At 34.3% G+C, this 23660-nt stretch overlaps 3 protein-coding genes across 9 annotated transcripts; 1 reads left to right on the top strand and 2 right to left on the bottom strand.

Annotated features, from left to right (window-relative positions):
- Positions 1 to 2654: 2654 nt before the first annotated feature.
- On the bottom strand, positions 2655 to 9756 carry LOC132293110 (putative elongation factor TypA-like SVR3, chloroplastic). 3 transcript variants are annotated; one of them, XM_059790446.1, is made up of 8 exons: positions 9308 to 9756; positions 7441 to 7773; positions 7112 to 7335; positions 6877 to 7004; positions 5615 to 5791; positions 5123 to 5281; positions 4247 to 4329; positions 2655 to 3177 (listed from the first exon to the last, which is right to left on the bottom strand). In XM_059790446.1, exons 5-8 carry the CDS (start codon positions 5747 to 5749, stop codon positions 2787 to 2789), a joined length of 768 nt encoding a protein of 255 aa, XP_059646429.1. In that variant the 5' UTR covers positions 5750 to 5791; positions 6877 to 7004; positions 7112 to 7335; positions 7441 to 7773; positions 9308 to 9756; the 3' UTR covers positions 2655 to 2786. The 3 variants fall into 3 exon arrangements, with proteins under 3 accessions (XP_059646429.1, XP_059646430.1, XP_059646431.1); XM_059790447.1 differs by having other exon boundaries at positions 6877 to 7335; positions 7571 to 7773; XM_059790448.1 differs by having other exon boundaries at positions 6877 to 7317; positions 7571 to 7773.
- Positions 9757 to 10251: 495 nt separating this feature from the next.
- LOC132293107 (gamma-tubulin complex component 3) lies at positions 10252 to 18531 on the top strand. 5 transcript variants are annotated; one of them, XM_059790443.1, is made up of 7 exons: positions 10252 to 12763; positions 12887 to 13348; positions 13469 to 13527; positions 16767 to 16857; positions 17896 to 18039; positions 18163 to 18256; positions 18399 to 18531. In XM_059790443.1, the coding sequence occupies exons 1-2, from the start codon at positions 10347 to 10349 to the stop codon at positions 13188 to 13190; spliced, it is 2721 nt and encodes a 906-aa protein (XP_059646426.1). In that variant the 5' UTR covers positions 10252 to 10346; the 3' UTR covers positions 13191 to 13348; positions 13469 to 13527; positions 16767 to 16857; positions 17896 to 18039; positions 18163 to 18256; positions 18399 to 18531. The 5 variants fall into 5 exon arrangements, with proteins under 5 accessions (XP_059646426.1, XP_059646425.1, XP_059646427.1 ...); XM_059790442.1 differs by having other exon boundaries at positions 17896 to 18081; XM_059790444.1 differs by having other exon boundaries at positions 16834 to 16857; positions 17896 to 18256.
- On the bottom strand, positions 18128 to 18795 carry LOC132293109 (uncharacterized). Its single transcript, XM_059790445.1, has one exon. It carries the CDS (start codon positions 18716 to 18718, stop codon positions 18149 to 18151), a length of 570 nt encoding a protein of 189 aa, XP_059646428.1. The 5' UTR covers positions 18719 to 18795; the 3' UTR covers positions 18128 to 18148.
- Positions 18796 to 23660: the final 4865 nt, after the last annotated feature.

Raw genomic sequence — 23660 nt, 5'->3', positions numbered from 1 at the left:
CATCTCAATTAATGAATATGTAAAACATGTTATTTTATTTATTTTATTAAATTGGGTAAAGTGTAAAAAAAAAAAAAAAAAAAATTGATATATAACTCTTTTGACATAAAATCTCCCCAAGCAATCTAATATCTAGCATTTCTTGTCTTGCTTTAAAAAAAAAAATTAAATTAAATTAAATAAATAAATAGTCTTTTATTGTCAAACTGCCATTTAAAACTTAACAGCATTTAGTTCCTGCACATGACTATTATTTCCATCCATCTCTTTTTTAAATTGCATGAAACTCCTTTTAACTATTAATTATTTTGTAAAAACTCCTTAAACTATTTATTCAACTAAAAAAAAAACCTTTAAATTTCTCAAAAAAAAGTTGCAAATAGTCCTCTAATATCATGTTGTCTTGCTTTAAAAAAAAAAATTAAATTAAATTAAATAAATAAATAGTCTTTTATTGTCAAACTGCCATTTAAAACTTAACAGCATTTAGTTCCTGCACATGACTATTATTTCCATCCATCTCTTTTTTAAATTGCATGAAACTCCTTTTAACTATTAATTATTTTGTAAAAACTCCTTAAACTATTTATTCAACTAAAAAAAAAACCTTTAAATTTCTCAAAAAAAAGTTGCAAATAGTCCTCTAATATCATGTTGTCTTTCAAAATTAACATTATCTAGCATAAGTCTTATATTTTTGTTGTTACAAATTATTATATATTTGGATTCTTTATGTTCGAACATTTAGGACCAACCTTGAACCAATTTTTACGACACTCTTCGCTTTACCCCTAATTCCCTCTCCTATTTTTGTGGACTAATTTGCAGTTTTGCACATTTGGCTTAGTTTAGGGATTTGTGTGTAAAATCAAGGAGTCATTTACAAAATGCCTATAGCTAGCTACTTCTTAATTTTTATAATTTTAAAATATTTTAATACTTCTTCATGAATAAATGGATATATGTTATTTTTATTTCTACAAGCTTAGTTCGCCTAAAACAAAGACATAAAAATTATTTTACCATGACTTGTTTAGATATTGTTAAATAACTAAACAATATCTAAACAAGTCATGAATTCGCTTAATTTGTAACTAAACTATTCCTGAATTTGCTTAACTGCAACTAAACTGTTCATGAATTCAATTAAGCTGCAATCCTATTTTCAAGCACACATAAATAATAATAATAATAATAAATATTCAGTTGAGGTCTTAAAACAAAATCCACCTTAACAGGACCTTAAATGAAAGTCCTTGAGCTAGTTTTCTAGATTATGTAATATATCAAACCTAAGAGAAAAACATGTAAAGTAAAACAAACACAACAATTATGCCAACAAGGACAATTATGGTATTGTAAATTTAAAAAAATATATATATTTTGTAGAATTGAAAGGATAGGAATGTTGAAGGAGGGAAAAGTTCTAAGCTTACTCACAATTGCTTGGAAATGCATTCATGTTGGTGGTGGTAAGAGGTGGCGTTGTATACTAAGCATCAAATTAGTATGGCAGATTAACGACTTGGCTACCGGAAAATGACATGAAACTTTGAATGAAAAATCATCACGAATTGGGGTAGTATTCAGTGGCATGCTTAATTTTCCACATTATTTTCTCATCTAAGCAAATAAGTCATGAGCCACCAACTCCAAAGTCAAATTTAGAGGTGGATGTGATTACTTGGCGTTCATGGTCCACAAAATGAATCTTGACAAATTTAGCACATAATTAGTGAATTAAAAATTCTCCTAACCGTGTGTTTACGTGAGATACCGAACAGTCAGGTATAACAAAGTTTTTGAATTTTCCTTTTAAAAAATACATTAGGTGTTTTGTTAAATGGTAATTTAGACAAATAATAATAGCAATAATAATAATAATAAAGAGTTCATCCATAAAATTTTGTTAGTACTACCGAGCTAATGTGGTAGCACTCTGCGTTATATTCATTCTAACAACTTCACATCCCACGAGACTTACCTGGGGTAACAGAAGGATTCTGCATGTTTTGTATCAAAATTAAAATGAAATAGAAAGTGCATCTCAAACAACTACATTTTTTTTTACTAGCAAATATTATTCATTCAAAAACTATAGTTGATGAGGTTGAAGATTTTTCCAAATTGCCATATGTAGGTGCAATTTCTAACACCTGAATACTTAAAGAAATAAATCAAGAAGAAATACACAAAATATAGATGAGACAACAAACAATTTTTGAAGAGAAGAACAATGATGGGAATTCGATGATCTTTCATTCTCATTCATGCTCTATTTATAAGCTTTGTTCAGAGAATTACATGGAGCCGTTTTATGGCTTTATTCCCAGACGTGGATATCTATGCTTACTGATCGTGTGCATATTTTTATGGCAAACGTTATGGATTTATGAGTCTGTCGAGATTGGGCTATCCATCGGTTTTTATGTCAAGCGGAGCTTCCCATATTTAATCGGGCTAAGTTGACATGCGTGTATGGTTTCTGTTGTTGGGCCTCCAATTGATGGTGGGCCTCTAGGTGTTTTTAGTTTAGCAGTGGGCTGCTCTTTTGTTGCCATGTGATGTGTTATGATTGGTGGGGCTTTTTTCCCTCCACACCATCGGTCTTCAATTCTCTACAAGTCTGGTACAGCCGAATCTGAATTGAGGAATTAGTTAGAAAACAAATTAAATTACTACCTATGGTTAAAGGCTTAAAAGGTACAAACACCACCTGCAAACTTCCGTTTCCTTCCATGCTTTACAAGGTTGGTTCGAAAAAGAAAGGAACCATCAAGTTAAAATTAAAAATGCCTAACTATAGGAGATGTGACTCCACGAGTACCAAATGTAAAATCCCATGTCACCGGAACCATCCATGACATATCATAGCCGGCACTGGTCTCACAAACAATGTACATATGAAGATCCGATGATGATGATGATGATGCGGCCATTGTCCTTCCTGGTTCTACTAGGTATACACCGCTGTTTCTTGATGCTTCATTCAAAGTGACCGGAGAATATTGACTTCGTTGCTTGGACAAGAAACTTCCCACCTCAATAGCATCAATACCAGAGACAGCACATATATCACCAGCTTCTACAGTTTTCTGTTGGAACCTTGCCATATTTCCCGTACACGAAAAGTTCACTAATTCTTCCATATCTGCATGTCTGTTTCGAGGTGCATGCCTACAATGCTCGAAACAATGGAAGTAAATGGCAATTTAATTAATTCGTTCTTATTAATAGAATAATTTGGTATCAAATTAACCATAGAGAACTGTTTGCTTACACTCGCATGGATTTTATTACAAACTAAAATCTCTGAAGCTAAGGGAAAATAAATAAATAAAATAAAGACTACTGTGATACCATGCAAGGACTTTAAAGTCCAGAAGAAGATCAAATTAGAGAAAATAAACATATGTGGTCATGATATTTCACTCAAACTCCAAATTGTGTCTTATATTCTAATGGAACCTTCATCACTTTCACATGAGCTTCATTACAAGTATGGCACTTTAAGACCCACATTTGAGATAGGAGGCTTAAAATACATTCACATGCACAATGCAGTACTTTTGTACATCTGCAAGTACATGACATGAATTTATATGTAAATACACCATCTGTAAGGATACCACAAACAAGTTCATAGATTAGATCAGAGCCAAATTCAAACACCCGATATTTCTGATTTAACATCCTATGGAAACTTAATATGAAAAAGAAGAGCGGTGAACAAGCCAAGAAGTGGTCCTTGTGCTGCAATGAAAAATTAACTAGTCATTGTCGGATCAGTTAACCATTGAACTAGACATTAGGAATATCCACCCATCACACCACCAGGCCATACAATATATCCAATTATAATGTATAAATATATAGTGTAGTTTGAAAAGTGGAGGAGGTTGTCCTTAAGTCTGTTGTCTTGATCCGAAGAAAAAAAAAGGCAGATTCTACACAAGATTTTTGGGATTAGGTGAGTTCATTTCTCTCTGACAAGGTCACACTAATAGATCCTTAGTACTTCTTACACAGCCAAGCATCTAGGTTAGTATTTCAAGGGAGACAGTAGCACTACAATTTCATTAAGATAATCAAATCATGTGAAGCACTAGAAAAAACTAAATATGATCCCAATGACTGTCAAACTAATGTAATCAGAACGCGCTACATGACTAGCTCCTAAGTAAAATCATTATAATTACAAGATATGATACTAAAAGAACCAAAATTTAGTTCCAAACAAACTTACTTGCACATCCATTCCTCTCTGCAAATTCCAGCATGCAAGCACCCAATAGCTATTTTGTGTTCATCATATTCGATGTTTGTGACCTAAAATTATTTTTGACAGCAAATAATGAAATCATGAGTGATACACTGGATACTATAGATAGAAGCATCAAATAGAAATAAATACTGATAAGTTTTACATTTCAAATTATATGACCAAACAACTTGAAGCTAGAGGATGCTATGCTATATAATAACTTGAATTCATTTATGATATTCTATTGAGCAGTTAAATTTCCAAACTCTTTTATGATCTGATATTATTGAATAGCTTTATCAATTTTGTTTGGGACAGTGTATTTCAACTAATAGAAAGTTGGAGTTTGATTAAGACAGTTATTCTATTTCCTTTTAAATTCATATCATTTGCAGGGGAAATCTAGAACAACAATAAATGTAATGGCCATAGAGCAATACCAAAAATACAGTTACAGATCCTTGGACTTGATCTACAATGAATGCACATTAATGAGAAATGAAGCTATACTTGAACACTCTGAAGAAAATTACAAATTGTGTCCTTTTCATTGAACTATGGCAATGCTAATTATCTGGTTTGATTGGTTTAGCACCAATAGTTCAGAATTGGCAACCCATTTAGTAGTTAACCTTTTCTCATAAAAAAGTCAATATATGGGATTTTCATTCTCTTCTACTCTTCTTTCTACATCCCAATGATGAATCACAGATTACTGATTTAAGGCATTTGCCCAAGGCATCTTCTTGAAGTACAAAATAATGCTTTGCCAACTTCGAACAAAACAGCCATCAGGGATAAACAATCTAAGAGTTAAAAAATAGGAATGGTTATATTATTTAATAAATAAACACTAACAAGCATTTTTAGCGAACCATCTTTGTCGATTTGCGGTCCCGGTATGCCTCTAATAATGGAGTCAAAAGGTGGTCCAAGATCCTCTGCCAAATTCTCTGGAGAACGTCCACCCTTTCCCTTAATATCACTTGCATATATATATGTTACTTGAAAATCACACTGCAAATAGATGAAAAGCACTTGGAGATTAAACTATCGATCTTAATTAATTATGACAAAACTGCCTCTGTAGCTTCAGAGAGGAGAGAAATAAAGGGGTTGCAATCTTTCAACTTTGCTTCTACAAACCAGATTTGTCCAGGTTGTGAAAGGGCTTCATGGCTTTAGACATGAGATATTACTTGAAATCAAGCTACATCCAGGTAACCCGCATTTTTCCCTCTATATAATGTAAGAATCGTTTGATTTTCCACATTAATAAATTCAAACACGAAATAATTATCAAATCCATGTCCAAGTTTGACAGATAAATACGACTAAGTTTGAAAGTACCTGTTCATCTGATGCATTTAGTTCAATAAAGAGTTCTAAAATGGAATTTATGACAAAATCTGGACGAGCAGAAGGTTTATCAATCTTATTAACAACAACAAAAATGGCATGGCCCAATTCTAGAGACTTCTTCATAACAAATCTTGTTTCTGGTGTTGGACCCTCAATGGAATCTACCTACAAAAAAGTGCCATATGTATTTTTTAGTAGCATGATTTTTTTTTTTTTTTCCTGAATCAACTTAAAAAAGAAAGAACCTACTGAATCACATATGAAACAAAGGAAAATAAGTGAAAGACACCAAAAGACAGAAAGCCCAAAAAAATAAAAGAAGGAAAAGAGAGACAGCATGAAGAAATTAATCTGAGAAGGAATGCTAATTTGAAGGAATGTGAAGGGGATCCAGCCTTGGTCCTATGCCATGTGTAGATTGCTAGTGCAACGCGCTGCATCGTAGCAACAAATACATAAAAAAGTTGTTGCATAAGTGATGTAATGTTGTTGTCGCATAAGCATTAAGCGATGTAAAATTGTTGCATAAGCGATGTAAAGTTGTTGCATAGGAGATGTAATGACATAAGACACGGCACAGAATAAAATTGGCAAAGGAAAGGGTCGAGGTTCAATTTGGAGTGGCCTGTAGTAGATCAAGAACACATAAGAAACAAGTATTCTTCTAAAATCTAATGAAACAAAATCTGTTCTCCTCAAAATAAGTCATCAACCTCCAGTAAGGAAAAAAAAAAAAAGAAACAAAAAAAAAGCATGCAATTTTAATAAATTCTAAATAATTATATTATATACAGTCAAGAAAAACCTTCTTCTATCTGATAAACTATCTTCGCAGCATTATCAGTACATTAGACGCCAACCATATATTCTGGAGAGATATTATATGGATTATATAGTCATCATTGAAATTAATAGTTCCTTCACCAAAGGCTCTAGTCTAGTAATACTTCTTCACCTTCTAATGTGGTCCTGTGGAAGATCGAAGTTCAAGTCCCCACAGGCACAAAAGTGATGTGTGAGTTTTATTGCCAAGGCAAATTTTTTTTTATTTTTTTATAAGTCTTGCAGGGTAAATATATATATATAAATAATAATAATTCCTTCAAAGGCTAATAAATTTCTATGATAAGCTATGAATGACAGCATTTCCATGTATGGTGCTTAGAATATTTATAACAAGACAAACAATAAACTTACCCTATCAAATTAATGTCAATTCGACAATACAAAATATCGAATTTCCAGCTTACCCTTCAAACATTTTGTCTGATGTAATTACATACAGAATTCCGCCCTAGGTTGTGGATGAAAAAAGAGTGTTTGTCTACCCGGAAATTCATTATCATGTCACCAACTAGGATTTTAATCACCTCCCACTCTGAAGTTAGAACAATAATAGAGCATGTTCAGTTCAACGGGGCTGGATATGGAACTTGAAGGCCCATACTGTAATTAGTAACTGGAACAGGAAGAGAGACGGCAAACCCATAAGCATATTGGAAAAACATGACCCAGCTGTAGTTCCCTTTCAGTTCTTTTATTGTTCTAATTTAAGATCTGTCTTCAAAGACAAGATAAATATTGACAGTGTTCTTGATACTTGCAGACCATCTTACAGAGAAGGTGGGAAGTTGAACCCAGTAAGTTAAGGGATCGCTCTCATCCTTTTTCTTGCTAGTCTTTACATCCATCTGGAACATTGGAATTTCCTGTCATTTTTATTCAAACAAATAAAGTCCTTTAGATAGTTCAACACATTTGCCTAAAATCTTCTGGAATTTAAAAGGCAATCAACAAAAGTCATTAACACTCACCGATCAGAAATCACCACAAGCACAAAGGGAATAACCAAAAATCAACAGAAGCCATCATAATCATCAATCAGAAATCATGAGGTTACAATGAATTAATAAGTTCCAAGTAACAAATGTTGTAAAGGGGTACCACTAGAAGAACTCCATCCACCAGATTGAGGATAATTTTTCTACTTGCCATTCAGTGGCAAAATGCCCTGGTTTATAGATCATGTTTATTGTTGTATCCTTATACGAGACCGTAAGATTTGATCCCACTTCACGCTTATGTTCACACTCTAGATCATATGAGTCCAGTATCCTTTCATGTACTTATTGATTCTCATGAAATACCTGCACAAAAAACATTAGCTTCGTCACAGTACAATGATCTGTTTGAATAAGGAAAACACAAATGACGACTAGTCAGTAGTAATATTAATCTTAAAATTACAAGTGGGTAGAATAATTTTTGGAAAAATGCCATTCTAATTAGCCTTAAGTGAAACTACGTGTCATCTAATTGTCTAAAGCTAAACGCCTTCCAGGACAGAATTCATGTATCTGTCTACAAACTGTGTATAAAAGCACCTCTAAATGAAAGTCAGCATCTCGAGATAACATCAACTTGCTACTTGTCAGCAGCAAATTCGTTACATGAGAATTTATCAAGCCCTCATAGCCCATGAAATATTAGGAAGTCCATCAAACAGAATCTATGTTTGACAGGTCATCGTTATTATGCTGGCTACTTAACCTATATGAATGGGGGTAAACTCACACTCTCATTTGCCCTTATGGGACTTGAACCCTCATTTACCACTTTGGAAGGTAGAAAGGAAGCCAATAGGCTACAATCTTTGTTGGTTTGGCCACCAATCTAGTTTTATCGAAACCTTTTTTAGAAACATGATTTTTGAATATGTATCTTAGTCAAAGGTGTTCCGCCATAACTATTCTTGCATGCAGTAAAAGTAAAAATAAAATATAATATAATAAAAATATCTTCAATATGAAGACTTCCTACCAATTCTGATCATTTCATAGTAGGGCCAATATTCTCCTTTTATCATTTTCAAAAATAATAGCTTAATGATTAATCTTAATATAACAATAATCCATTAAATGTGGTTAGAAGTAGCTGGAATTATTCTGCAATCTAAATCGTGCAAAAATTGACATTTGGAATATGTAACTTGCATTCATACTGAAACTTTGTACAGTATACCATAAGTTAAGATTATATGTTTACCACAAGGTAATATTATATGTTTTTTCTAATCAATTTATTTATCATGAAATGAAGTTTATTCCTCATTGCATTTAAAGGCCATAAATTTAGCTGAATTAAGGTTCACAAGAATCACAACAAATTTCTATCCAAATTCTGCATCAGCATGTATAAAAAAATAAATATCTAATTAAGCTCTAATCTTTTCTAGTTCACCACTAATATTATTGCCTTCTTTCTTTAGAATAAGGGTAAACTCACACTCTCGTTGGTTTTCTCTAGAAAATGTCTTATGTGGCAGTCCCTTTCTAATCACATATAAGGGATCTATTTAGTTGCATATATAAATTATTGCAAATGTCTGTCTTCCTTAAAGCAAGCGTTAGAATATGGATTCATAATAGATGTTCATGGATGGACCAAACCAACTCTGTATTCATAGAATATGTACTTTGTGATCCAATAGGAACCAAAACTGAAATTATCAAGAAATAAAAATAAGAATATAAAGATTGGTCACAGATGTTCCGAGTACATTATCTAGAACAAGAACGACTAATTTTTCTTTTTACACATACTTCAAAACTTTCCATCAGATCAACCTAAGCATGAAAATTCAGATTGTAAGAGAGAAAATGCACTGAAAATTCGAATTACCATTGCGGAATCTCATTTGATTGAAGTGACGATTGAGTTCCAGGAACGGGATTTGAATGGTTTTTTGGTGATTAAAGATGAAGATAAAGGTGGAACCAAAGAATCGGTTAGTCAGCAAAGGACAAGAGAAACTTAAGCTCGTCATGGGGTTAGGGTTTATCACATAGATGGAGGGAGTGGGCGAGTTGTGGAGACCAATGGCCATCTCCATTGCTTGCACTTCGGGTTTTCTTTCTGGTAACTCACATAAAAGATGTTCACCCACTTTGCCCAATTAGTTGTCAATTTTTTTTTTTTTAAGGGTTTTTATGACAAACTTAATACAGTATATTTTAAGATTTTAAGAATATAAGAATTTTTTTTGCCCAATTTTTTATATTGCAGTTGAAATTTTTTTGTACTTCACCTTTTAAAAAATAAATAATAAAATGATTTTATTGATAATAATAAAATACCTAATGATTTTATTGATAATAATAAAATACCTAATGATAATAATAAAATAATAAAATACCTAATGATTTTATTGATTAGTCTTATGTACTAAATTTAGAGTCTCATTATTATTGCATTTTGTAAATAAAAAAATATCAAGAGTTGTTTTTAAAGCTCACTTGATTGAGAGACGAATTCGTTTCTCTTGTTCTGACTTTAACCTCTTGTGATGATGAGAGAGGCCATTAAGCTATACTTACAATTTTTTAGTCATTTTTTGTTAATTTAATTTGTCATGTTGTTTACTCATATTTTTTTTATAAAAATAAAAAATCACTAAAGTAATACTCCTAAATATGTGAAACTACTGAAGCACTGTAATACTCCTAAATATGTGAAACTGTCATATTTTTGAGCTAAAATTTAATAAATGTTAAATTTTACAAATGAATTTTATTTTTTACAATTTTATTTTTGAAAATTTAGTTTCACTTCCGCGCCCACATAATATCAAAACAAAAAACCCTCAACAATTTTCTCTCTCTCTCTCCCGTTCCCTGTTTGTACCCTGCAGACACTTCGTCTCTCTATCCTCTTCTTCGATATGGAAGACGAGCACAAGGTCTTAGATCTAGTCAAGGAACTAGTTCACCGCTTACTCACCACACAATCTGACCCAGATTTACAAAAACCGTCCTCAACCTCAAACCCTAATACTGGTACTGGTGCTACTTCGATCCACTCTCACAAGCAACAGGCTCTCAAGTACGCCATTCGCATACTATCCAGCCGAATTGCGCCGTCGATCGCTGCAGATGAAGCAGCCATGGCCGAGTCCATCAAGCGCCATCTCGCTACCCAAGGTAAATCATCCGATGCCCTAACTTTTGCCGATCTTTATTCCAAATTCGCGTCGAAAAATGGCACTGGGAGCATAAAAAACAAGTGGGGTGTTCTTTATTTACTCAAAGTCATCTCCGAAGATCGAAAGAACCAAAGAATTCGATCTGATTCTAGGGTTTCTACGGGTTTCTTCGCGTCAACAGTGTCTGGTGGACTGCCAGCATTGTTTGATTCTGAAACTAATGGAAATCATAGGGTATTAAGTGACAATTCTAGGGTTCTTCATGGTCGCGAAGAATTAGAAAAGAGTTGGGTTGATGGGGATTTGAGTGATAATTCTAGGGTTTTACGTGGTCAAGAGACTGTAGAGAAGGGTTGGAATGGTGGGGTTTTGATGGTTTTGAAAGACCCAGAGAATATCCGTGATATGGCATATAGGGAGTTTGCAAATTTATTGAAAGAAGAGAATGAGGTATCTGAAGAGGTTTTGGTTCGGGATGTGCTGTATGCCTGTCAAGGAATTGATGGGAACTTTGTGAAATTTGATAGGAATAATGATGGGTATGTGCTGGCGGATACAATTAAAGTACCAAGAGCAACTAGGATTACTGTTCGGAAGCTCTGCGAGCTTGGGTGGTTGTTTAGGAAGGTTAAGGTGTACATTACTGAGAGTATGGATCGTTTTCCCGCAGACGAAGTTGGGACAGTTGGGCAAGCTTTTTGTGCTGCACTGCAAGATGAGCTTTCGGAGTATTATAAGTTGTTGGCTGTGCTTGAAGCACAATCAATGAATCCCATTCCAGTGATTTCAGAACCAGCAAGTTCTGGGAACTATCTTTCTTTGAGGAGACTTGCAGTTTGGTTTGCTGAGCCACTGGTAAAGATGAGGCTAATGGCTGTTCTGGTTGATAGTTGCAAGGTGTTAAGGGGTGGGGCAATGGCTGGGGCAATTCACATGCATGCCCAACATGGTGATCCACTTGTGCATGATTTCATGAGGCGGTTACTTCGTAGAGTTTGTTCTCCTCTTTTTGAAATGGTGAGGAGTTGGGTTTTGGAAGGGGAGCTTGGAGATATTTTTGCTGAATTTTTTGTGTTGGGTCAGCCCGTGAAAGCAGAGTCACTTTGGAGGGAAGGTTACCGTCTCCATGCTGGAATGCTTCCTTCTTTCATATCACAATCTCTTGCTCAGCGCATTTTGAGGACTGGAAAGTCAATTAATTTCCTTCGAGTTTGTTGTGAGGATCGTGGTTGGGCTGATGCTGCTACAGAAGCTGCTGCTGCTGCTGGTACCACGACTACAAGAGGGGGTCTTGGATATGGTGAAACAGATGCACTTGAATCTCTTGTCACTGAAGCAGCAAAGAGAATAGATAAGCATCTGATGGATGTTATTTACAAGCAATATAAATTCAAGGAACATTGTCTTGCAATCAAGCGATATTTACTGCTTGGGCAAGGTGATTTTGTTCAGTATCTAATGGATATTGTCGGGCCAGAGCTCTCCGAGCCTGCTAACACTATCAGTTCATTCAAGCTTGCTGGGCTGTTAGAAAGTGCAGTTCGTTCGTCCAATGCACAGTATGATGATCCTGATATACTCGATAGATTGAGGGTCAAGATGATGCCACATAACAGTGGAGATAGGGGCTGGGATGTTTTCTCTTTGGAATATGATGCAAGAATTCCCCTAAATACCGTGTTCACAGAATCTGTTATGTCAAGGTATTTAAGAATCTTCAACTTCTTGTGGAAGCTTAGACGGGTGGAGCATGCACTTATTGGTGCCTGGAAGACAATGAAACCGAATTGTGTTACTTCTCATTTTTCCAGTAAGCTGCCGCATGCAGTTAAGTTACAGTTACTTTTGACTTCAAGACGATGCCAAGTTCTTTGGGATGAGATGAATCATTTTATTACAAACTTACAGTATTATATCATGTTTGAAGTATTGGAAGTGTCATGGTCTAATTTTTCTAATGAAATGGAAGTTGCTAAGGATCTTGATGATCTACTTGCTGCACATGAGAAGTATCTACATTCAATTGTTGAGAAGTCTCTCCTTGGAGAACGGTCCCAAACCCTTTATAAGACTCTCTTTGTTTTGTTTGACCTTATATTGCGGTTCCGAAGTCATGCAGATCGGTTATATGAAGGTATTCATGAATTGCAAGCAAGGTATGGATCGTTATTTCCCCTCATTGTTAATATTTGTTGAAATTGCGCTGAAAGAATTGGGATCCTGTATAGTGTACACATTTGTTTTGTTTCATTATCTTACCCGATTGTCATGATCTACAGAACTTTGGATAACACTTTGTCTATCCGAGACAAGGCCAAATCATTGAGGCGTTCAAATGATAGAACTTCAGAGCCTGGGTCATGGGTTAGTGAAGGCAGGAAGGCCATAACACAACGTGGTGGTGAATTTCTTCGAAATATGGAACAAGATATAGATGCAACTGGCAAAGAATTTTCATCATTACTTGAGGGGTTCATTTCTCAGTTGCCTGTGCAGCAACACATTGATTTGAAGTTCCTCTTTTTCCGCCTTGACTTCACAGAATTCTATAGCCGCCTGTGTCCTAATATTCAAGGAAAGTAGTCAGTATGACATTTGAGTTCAAAGAAGTAACATTCTGAACTGTGAAAAAGGTGTCATAATTCACCAATAGGTATCCGGCACATCGCCAAAGATCAAGTGGTGGCTAACTGACTTCGGAACTAAGCATTTTTTTATTTTATTACATTGCTTGCTTTTAGGTATGGAGTTTTTCTCCTTGATGTTTCATTATTTTTACATGATTTTCTTTGAAAAAATTCTTTTATCCCTTTGTTTATTTCCCTCCTTGGTCTGATACCTGTAACTTTTTTAATCTTCAGATGGCATTTTCTCCTCTCCGAATGGCGTGTTTGGAAGTTTTTTTATGGTTGAACTGAAGGTACTTTGCTGTCACCGAATCAGTGTGCCAATATATGTACACGAATTGTATTTGATGGTTCCGTGATGTGTTGGTTTTTCTTACTTGTTGCAAGATGTCCGTTTTGGGTGTATATCTGTACCATGCTTGTGTATTCGCTTAATGATAGGTAAAGTGTGCTAATTGTTCTATTTGCACCAGCCTTCTCCATTTCTTGTGTTCAGTAACTTTTCATTGTGTTCCTTGGAAATTTTATTTATTGAAATTATAAAGCAGTGTACTTGCTTTGCAATGCCATATTGTAGGTGACTCAAAAATGCCTTTCTTGGCCTCTGTATAAACAATCAGGTGAAAATTAGAGTGGTTTTCAAGAAACTTTGCACTGCTTTTGTTGGTTGTGAAAAATGCTTCCTTGGTGTTTTAGTCCTTTTAAAGAGTTCAAATTGTTATATTGGGGCATGGCCTTCACATCCTACAGTATTGGCTTGGGTTTGTCTGCTACGTGTTTTTTTTGCATCTTATAAGCAGCAAATCTTATCTAACTATGTTTAAGAATGGTTGTGGGTTATCGGACCTAGATGTTGGCTCTCAGCTCCTAAATCACCAAACAAGCACCAACATGCTTTTCGTTATGTAGCTTCTACTATTGTACTACCTCTGACCCATGTTAGTGGTCCATCTTTCCCTTTTAGGATGTCCCAAATTAGTTGTCCTCTTAAAAAAAGTCGAAGCAAATAAATGTTATCTTTCCATCATTGCCTAAGTTTTCGAATAAAAATAAAAAAATAAAATTCAACTTAGTAATATACATATTTAAACTAAAAAGAACAAGTTGTTAATTTTTAAAAGGGACAATGCATTAATTGCATGTCACCTTAAAAACTTCTAATACTAAACATGGACATATAATATGGGACGGAGGGAGTAATTGTATTTGAATTCATCCCTTACTTTGCATCAATTGTGATTAATGTATGGGCCTAAATACAGATACTACGAACACCTATTCAATATCAGCACAGACAAATACTTGTGGAACAAAATGTATATCTTATTCATACGTTTTTTCTTTCCCCTTATACCTGCATATAGTTGATAAGTAATATAAATATGTATAAGTATTCCCCTTATTATTATTACTATTTTTTGAGTAATATTAAGAGGAATATAGCAAAATATCTTTAAGTTCCATTTTCCGGTGTTCATTCTATTATCCCTAGTTCTGCCAGTGAGTTTGTAGTAGGGTTGGCTATTCGTTTTTTCGTGTTATATTTGTGTCATGTCATGACATGGGTATTATATTGTATTATTAGGGTCATATCAAACACGAACATTACATGTTGACGGCCGAACACGGTTAAGCCAAGACCCGAACATGAATTAAACCGTCTTGTGTTAGCATATTGTGCAAGTATTGTCACCTCTTGTTGATAGGTGGTTTTTTGTGTGTGTGTGTGGGTGGGGGGGGGGGGGGGGGGGGGGGGAGGTCATCCCTTGAGCTCTTTTTGGTATTTGCGGAAAGAGCAGAACAGTTGCACCTTTTACGAAATGAAGTTATCGTTGCATAGGTTGAAGAAGTTAATGCTCACTGCTATAGAATGTTGGCTATCACAGAAATTTCCCAGCTCTTTACATTCTCATATAGATTGTAAAGGGTACTTAAGTTTTCTCGGAAGGAGCATAATTTTTGCTGTGCTCCTATATATGCGATGTGCACATGGTTTGCCACTTCGTTGGGACTTTCTATATACTTGCAGAAAAGTGATTCAAGGGGTTTGAGAAAAGTTTAGTAGATTATAGTGATGTAACCTGATCAGCACTGAAGAAAGGTAGGTAAGAGAAGTTAGGCAACTTTCACGATAATTTTTTTGAGCATGTGGTGTTTAATCTAAAATGCTGTTTTTTAATGTTAAATATCTGAAGAGTAAATAAAGAGGGTATGGATTATAGAGGATATAGAGAAGAAAAAAGAGGGCAGTGATGAGGTAGGAGGACGAGGGCACAAAATCGACTCCATGTCCTTTAAATGTTTGGGATGGGAGATACATATGGTGATATAAGTAGGCGGAGAGAGAGAGGAATTTCAAAGCTCTTCTGTTTTGTTTTGTTTTTTTTTTTTTTTCCACCTTTTCTTAAACTTAATTCATCTTTAAGACTTGGCATAAAGAAAGATGATATCTGAGGGCTGATACTGTTCTTCAGCAATAAATCCTGTTTACAATTTGAGTATTTGAACTTAGTCCTGTGGAAGAATAAACTGGTTTTTAGTCATCTTATCTCAACCTGTATTCACAAGCAAAGTTTCCTTTTTAAAATTTTAACATTTTCTTTTCAAGGTTGCAAGTTAACTTCTACGATGTCCACATGGGGCATCCTAATCATCTGTCAATGACCTTTTTCATGGTTTCATTTAATCCTATAGATCCACCTTGTGTGCAGTGTGCACAACTGCTTACACTGAGCAGTTTGTCTGAACTCTACAGTGGCACAACTGTTGGCTTCCAGACTCCCGAGAAGCTCAAATGGCCCAGGCGTTGTTCCCTCGTTCTTTGATGTGATAATTATTTATGTTATCTATTTACGGTACACCACAATAGAGGTAGACCTGCAAATTTTGTAACATCCACCATTATTATCTTAAAGCTCTGGTAAACATTTTGAGGGTGGAGGTCTTACCAGCTCTCCTTTTATACTTAATAAATTGCTATCTTGATCTTTTTTTACATGAAGTCTCGTTACTTATTTATATATGTCTGTAATACTGGATTTTCTTTAATCTTCTTCCATAGATCTCTAGATAATGTTTTAGACATTTTAAGAAAATAGGCATTCTTTTCTCGGCGGTCTTGTAACTCAAAAGAAAAGTTTGCTAGACTATGTTGAGCTATTAAACTGCTTAATCTGGACACATCGTTGCAATATCTGAATTTGCTGAAACTTGGGTTATGATGCTGTCTATCAGTGTCAGGCTCTCTGTGAATGTTGTTTTGTCCTTTCTCTTTTCTCTGGATCAACCATTTTATGTTTGATTTTCATGGGAAGAATCGACCCTATAACTGTTATCCTTTTCTATTTAGGGTAAACAGCAAAAAAAATTCCATCAACTTTTACGATTTCGTAGATTACCCTCTTTAACTTTTTTTTAAACTGGATTTGAGGTATTGGAGAATCAGTGTGTGCCAGATGATCCTGCTGTATGTTTCTCCATTTGTTGCAGCTTTTAAATATATACTCTTATCGGTTCTCTCTCTTGAAAGAAGGTTCAAGTTCATTAACAAGACTGAATTTTTGCCTTTCCTCTTTAATGGCGGGCATTATCCCTTGAAGCACATGGACGGCAGGAGCCAATTGGTATTTTCTTTCCCATTTCATTGTCATTAATGGAAATTTGCTTATTCAGTTTGCGTATGTTAGGCATTGAAAAAACTAATTTGTGTTATGGGCTTTCCTTTCTTCTATGTGAACTTATGGTTTTATCTTTAACCATAGTAGCATAAATTATTGGCTCCATGAATACATCACTTTCTTAAGCATTGCATGGATCTTTTTGAGATGGGAGGGAGCATCTACGGTTTTCATCTTGGAGTGTAACTCGGTGCGAAGATGGACCAAGTGCTTCTGATGTGTGGTCCCCCTCTAGTAGGATTTTTGTTCAACAGCATTAAAGAAAACTTATATCAGTATCTAGGAATCCCTTTGGGTTCTGAGCTCCTTGAATTAAAATAGAAAAGAAAAGAAGCATAATTCCTCCATCCCTGTAATTGTGGAGCTTTTCTGATAATAGATAGGATGTTCTTAAGCTATTTTACTTGTCCGGTGTCTTTGGCAAATAGATTATATATGCATTCTAGAAATGTTGATTTTTATGCATTGAGAGATTGTTATGAGAAGACCAATATTTAACTTGCATCGCATTGAATTCACTCAATTCATTCTTTTTTCATGTACTTTCATATATTATATTCAAATAGAAAGCTCATATTACTAGTAGAAACGTCATTGATGGTTTTTCATGGTTTTATAAATTTTTGTTTGAATTACCAAAGATGAGATGAGCAAGGACAATCTGATACTACCATATAATATTATAGTTTTGTTTGAACGTGTGCGCATACATAATAAAAAGCTAAAATCTTGACAAGATAAAAGTTGGAGATGGAAATAAAATTCTTCAGTAAAGAAAGATACAAATTTACCATAGTTATTATCTCTCTGGTTTACCGGTTTACCGTGCATTGAATATATATATAAAGTTAAAGAGAAGAAAACATTGTGATCAGCCTGCTAATTTATACTTCTTCCCTGTGAATGGTTGAAACTTTTGTTCTTCAATCTTTAAACTTCCCCTCTTGACATCCTGTTTTGAGACCGACTTTGATATATTTTCAGGCTGGATTGTATCATCTGAACCGAACACAAGCTTTCCTTGCGTCTTGTGAGACTTAAATGTCAAGTCAGTAGCCATTCTCATTCTCTCAGCAGCAGCAGAAGATCCATTATCTTTCGCTATTGAAGTTGAAATTGGTTCAAGAGGTGTTGTTTTCCCATCCAAATGTCTAGCGGCACCGGTGAATGGTGTGAACTTGGCTGGCTCTTCTTGAGCTTTACAATCAGGGTCATTCTTCCAAGTAATCTCTGTTTTTTATTTCTTTTCAGGTTCCTTATAGTCCAAAGGTTGTGCAAATTCCACTTCACAATCTGTCTCAACTACAGATATTGCATTGGATGGCGTGGTTTCCACCATATCAAGGTAATGCTCCTCTTGGTTATGAGTGATCAGGGTAGTATCTCCAATGGTCATACAAGCAAAGTCCCTAAAAGCTTTTTCAAGCACAGCTTTAGGGTTGGTTAGGCTTGTGAATTTCATGGTATGTGGTTGTATCTTCATGTAGGTACCTTTGGGGGGGCTGGTTTTCCTTACAATCACCAACTCACCCTCTACTAGTTTAATGTTCTTCATCATCCAGTTTGGCAAGAAGATGAAACCTTCCTCAGCGTTGAACTCTAGAACCCCACAATGCGACACTTGTCCAGAAGCAGGGTTTTCAATTTCAAAAAGCAAAGGGTACTCGACTTCCATGAACGCCAGACGGTCAAGAGCGGAAGGAGGCATTATGATTCTATTTCCGGCTTCGAGATGGGACTTATTGATATCAGAGAGTGGAAAGCAGCGATAAGCTTGTTTAAAGGAGGATTCATGGGTTTGCTCCATGGTGATGATGAAAGATGATGATGATGATGATGATGATCGACGGCTTCTAAATGCTATAGATATAATCTGTAAATTGAGAGTAGGGTTTTTTTTGGTTATAACTTATGACGGAACCTTATCATATAGGTACATATATTATAGTCGTATTTTATTTACATCCTAGACTCTTAGTCCGTGTGGGTTTTGGTTAGTCTTATGACTTCACATCTTACTCCATTAGGGATTTTGGTTATTAACCTAAGGAGGTAAATAATAATAATAATTATTGCATGACTCAATTTAGATATAGAACTTTGGTAACAACCAAACTTGTTTTTTATAAACTACTACTACTACTAATAATAATAATAATAATAATAATAAATCAATATTTTAAGCAAGTAAAAAATTTATTTGAAGTGTTTCAACATCACCGGGACACTAAAAAATCATGTTTACTCTACAGCCTAAAGGTTTTTTTTTTTTTTAATTTATTTTGCTATGAATATTATTTTAATTCCAAAAGTTGCCCACAATGCATCCATCCAACGGACGAGCACCTTCGGCTCCTCCATTTCCATTCGAATCAAAAGTTTCGGAATGCATATCATTTCTTTTATTTTGTATTAATTAGGTTATTAGCTCCTATATCCAGTGACATGGGCATTACATTATATTTCTACTTTATATGATTTGTATATTATACTTCTATTTTGTGCAATGATTAATGAATTTCTTAAACTTAAACTAAATTCTCTCTAATCCTTAATTCAAGCCACTAACCAAACATAAGTAACTAAAGCGCAAATTTATAATGTGTGCCGTTACAAAAGTTTATCTCTCACTAATTTAAGGAGAAACTACCAACTTTTAATATCTTTTCACTAACGTAACGACCCTATTATTTAATTTAATTAATTTACAAAATATTATTATATTAATTGAAGAAACTACCCTCATCATTAAGCTTCTTTCTCTACCCTAATCTCTAACTCTTATTTTCTGATTTCATTTTAGTACCTAGGCTCCTAGCCGCCGACCCTCCCTTTCTGGCTTCCCGATCTCCCTCATTCCCCTCTCTCTTACTATGTTATTATTTTATTTTATTTTTGGATAAATCGCACCCCTCATCATTCTTCTCGCCGGTTGAGGAGCTACGGGTGGCCGGTGGAGGAAACGTAACTGGTGGTGAAGGAGATGGCGGCTAGGCCAAAGTAAATTCGTAGAATGTAGGGAGGAAATGTTGCAAAGAGGTGATTGTGATGGTGTTAGATTTGTGATTCAGATGAGTAAGGGAAGGAAAGTGGGTGTGAAAGGAGAGAAGAGAATTGGTGGGAATGGTAAGATAAAAACAGCCATTGCAGTTTTTAATTTTTTTCCGTTCTATTGTGGTGGTACCTGGTGGTGGTAATGGTGACTGGGTTGGATATATATGTTTTAAGTATGTATAGTTAGATGGGATTTTGATCCGATTATTCGGATTTGAATTGGGGAAAAAATTGGATAATTCGATAATGATCTGGATCTAATAATCTGCTATCATCTTAACAAATTGGATATGAATTATAGGTAATCCGATTTGATTAAATTTATATATATATATATATATATATATATATATATATATATATATATTACAATATACTATAATTGAATGTTATATATATTAGTTTTTTTTTTTTTTTTTTTTTATCGGCCCCACAACATAAGTACCAAGTCAGGAGTACGATTTGAAAACAACACCTCAAGAACTTACCTCGTGAATTCCTGCCAACGCCGCTATATCTATCAGGGGAATGTTACATATATTAGTTATCTAGTTTTAAATTTATGTATATTTAATTTGGTATAATGTGTTGTTCATGTATTATATATAACATGTAATTGTGTATTTGAGAGAAGGAATATCATCATTCGTGATAAAGTCAATATAGGCCTAGGGTCATTCCCCCACATGGCCCCACTCTTTATAATATGTGGTGTGTGTGTGTGTGTGTATATATATATATATATATATTTTTTTTTTCTAGAACAATATTTGATTTTAGATTCAAAACATATAAACAATATATATCTCTGTTTAAGAGAGAAAGAGGAAAGAGTTAGTTTCTTTTGCTTGTAATTATAATTTTTTTCCTTTTAAAACTTAAACACCTGTTGATATATTACTGGCCCATTTCATCATAAGAAGGAAGTTCCTTCTTATGCGGCCTAAGGCAAGCATTGTTCAAATTATGGCCTTCTTTATATGACTTGTCTTTTATACTTCTACTTTGTGCAATGATTAATGAATTTCTTAAACTTAAACTAAATTTTCTCTAATCTTTAAATTCATACCACCAATCAAATATAACATAAGTACTAAAATTCAGAAATAATTTCAAATTTTGTAATGTGTGTCATCACAAGAAGTTTATCTCTCACTAATTTAAGGAGAAACTACCAATCTTTAATATCTCCCTCACTAAGTTACCAACTCTGATTGTTTAATTTAATTAATTTACAAAATTTCAGTCATATTAATTGACGAAACTATCATCATTAAGTATCTTTCTCTACCCTAAGCTCTATTTTTTATTATTTATTTTTTTGTTTCATTTTGGTACCTAGCCTCTTAGCCGCCGATACTGCCTCTCTCCCTTCCCTATCTCTCTCATTCCCCTCTTTCTTACTATGTTATTATTATTATTATTATTTTGGTAAATTGCACCCCTCGTCATTCTTCTTGCTGGTGAAGGAGCTACTGATGGCCGATGGAGAGAAACTTAACTGGCGATAAAGGAGATGGTGGCTAGGTCCAGTTAATTCACAGAATTTGGGGGGAAAATGATGTAGAATGGTGGTTGTGATGGTGTTGGATTTGTGATTCAAATGAGTTAGGGAAGGAAAGTGGGTGTGAGAGGAGAGACGAGAATTGGTGGGAATCTATGAAGCACAAATACGGACACGGGTACGACACGGATATGGCGACACAACAAATTTCAAAAATAGAACACGGACACAGTAGGGATACGCCTATAAAATAATACAAAATCCACAATACCATAAATCTAACCACCCCAAAAAATACTACAATAAAAGAAATATTTCAATTAATTAAGAACAAAGCAAAGTTATCAACGACTTTACAGTTTACATTTTACACACATCCACAAATATAATTGTTATGATTTCTCTCTGTTTTTCTTGCTACGGTCTAAAAGTTATGAATGAATCAAATAAAAAAATAAACGTAATGGAATCATAAAATTTAATAAAAGTAGAAGCTCAGAATCTCAGACAAAAGAGTCAAAAGAGTGAAACTTCTAAAATTACATTAGGTACCCCATTTTTCTTTAAAAAATTACAAAATATACGTGTCCTCCGTGGGTCTTAGTCGTGTGTACCCCCGTGTCCAATTAAAAATAATTTCTGGACACTTCACAGAAATGTCACGTGTCCGACATTGGTACGGGACCCCTGGGAGGGGTGTCCGTGCTTCATAGGTGGGAATGGTTAGATAAAAATAGTCGTCGCTACTTTTAATTCTTTTTTGGTTCTATTGTGGTGGTGCCTAGTGGTGGTAGTGGTGTCTGGGTTGGAAATGGCAGCTTCTTTTTTTTTTTCCCTTGTTGGTGCGTCTTGGCTAGCCATGGCTATTTTTAATTTTTGCTGGACATGGTTGTTTTTAATTTTTGTTCTACTCTGGTGGTGGTGGTTGAGTTATTTAGGTGTGGCTGTGGTGGTTATGGTGATATTTAGGTTATCGTGATGTTTCAAATTTTTATTTTTATTTTTTCTATTGTGGTGGTGGTGGTGTTTGTTTTGGTAGCGTTTGGGTCTGTTAGTGGTGTTGTTTTGGTGTAGTGGTGGTGTTGTCTTAGTGTGATGGTTTTCAATATTTTTTTCTACTGTGGTGATGGTGTGTTTGGGTGTGGTGGTTATGGTACTGTACAGTTATTTAGCTATTTAGAAAAAAATTAATTTTTTTTTCTTATTTATTTTTATGTTGTAGTGGTGGTAGTTTCTCACTATGGTGGTAGTATAAGTATTGTTGTGTATAAAACTATATCTATGTGTATAGAAGAGATGAAGAGGTTACTTTGGTCCATTAAAATTAATTAGGAGGTTAAATTTGTAATTTTATGATTTAAATAGAGTTGTTGACAAGTCAAAGGGTTAAAAGGTAATTTTATATGAACTCAGAGGTTTGGAGGGGTATCAATGCACATTTTTGAAATAAGTCATCGATTGTCCATTGAGTAGTGTTAATCAAAACTTTAGGGGTGTCAATATAATTTAACAAAAAATAAAAAACAAAAAAAATTAATTCCTCCATCCCTGTAATTGTGGAACTTTCCTGAGAATAGATAGGATTTTCTTATGCTATTTTACTTGTCTTGTTATTTGTTTTAGTCCTGTGTCTTTGTCAAATAGAATGAATATGCATTCTAGAAATGTTGATTTTTATGCATTGACAGATTGCTATGAGAAGACCAACAATATTTAACTTTACATCGCATTGAATTCTCTCAATTCATTTATTTATTTATTTATTATTATTATTATTATTATTATTATTATTAATTTTAATGTACTTTCATATAATATATTTAAATAGAAAGTTCATTTTATCATTAGAAACATCATTGATGTTTTTTTTTATGGTTTTATAAATTTTTATTTGAATTACCAAAGATGAGAAGAGCAAGAACAATATGATACTAATTCCGGAAGCGTTCCTAGGGATTGAAGTCTCATAAATATTGTTTTGTTGTGGCTTTTCCCATTAGTTTACCGGAAAAATCAAAAGACAATTTGACCCTTTTTATGAAACTATGTAGTTTTAATCCTTAACCTCCTAACTGCTAATGTGGCTACTTGAATATTAACAACCAATGGCACTTGTACACCTAATTATATAATGTTGAAAGATATAAAAGGACCAATGACAACATGATTTTCTCTTTCCAACCTCAACTCT

Source organism: Cornus florida, unplaced genomic scaffold (genome assembly GCF_030987335.1).
Source record: "Cornus florida cultivar Cherokee Brave unplaced genomic scaffold, ASM3098733v1 CherokeeBrave_3.0.0_Hap2_Chr02, whole genome shotgun sequence".
NCBI classification, from domain to species: domain Eukaryota; kingdom Viridiplantae; phylum Streptophyta; class Magnoliopsida; order Cornales; family Cornaceae; genus Cornus; species Cornus florida.
Note: the sequence above shows the minus strand (reverse complement) of the source record. Positions and strands in the feature narration are given on the sequence as shown.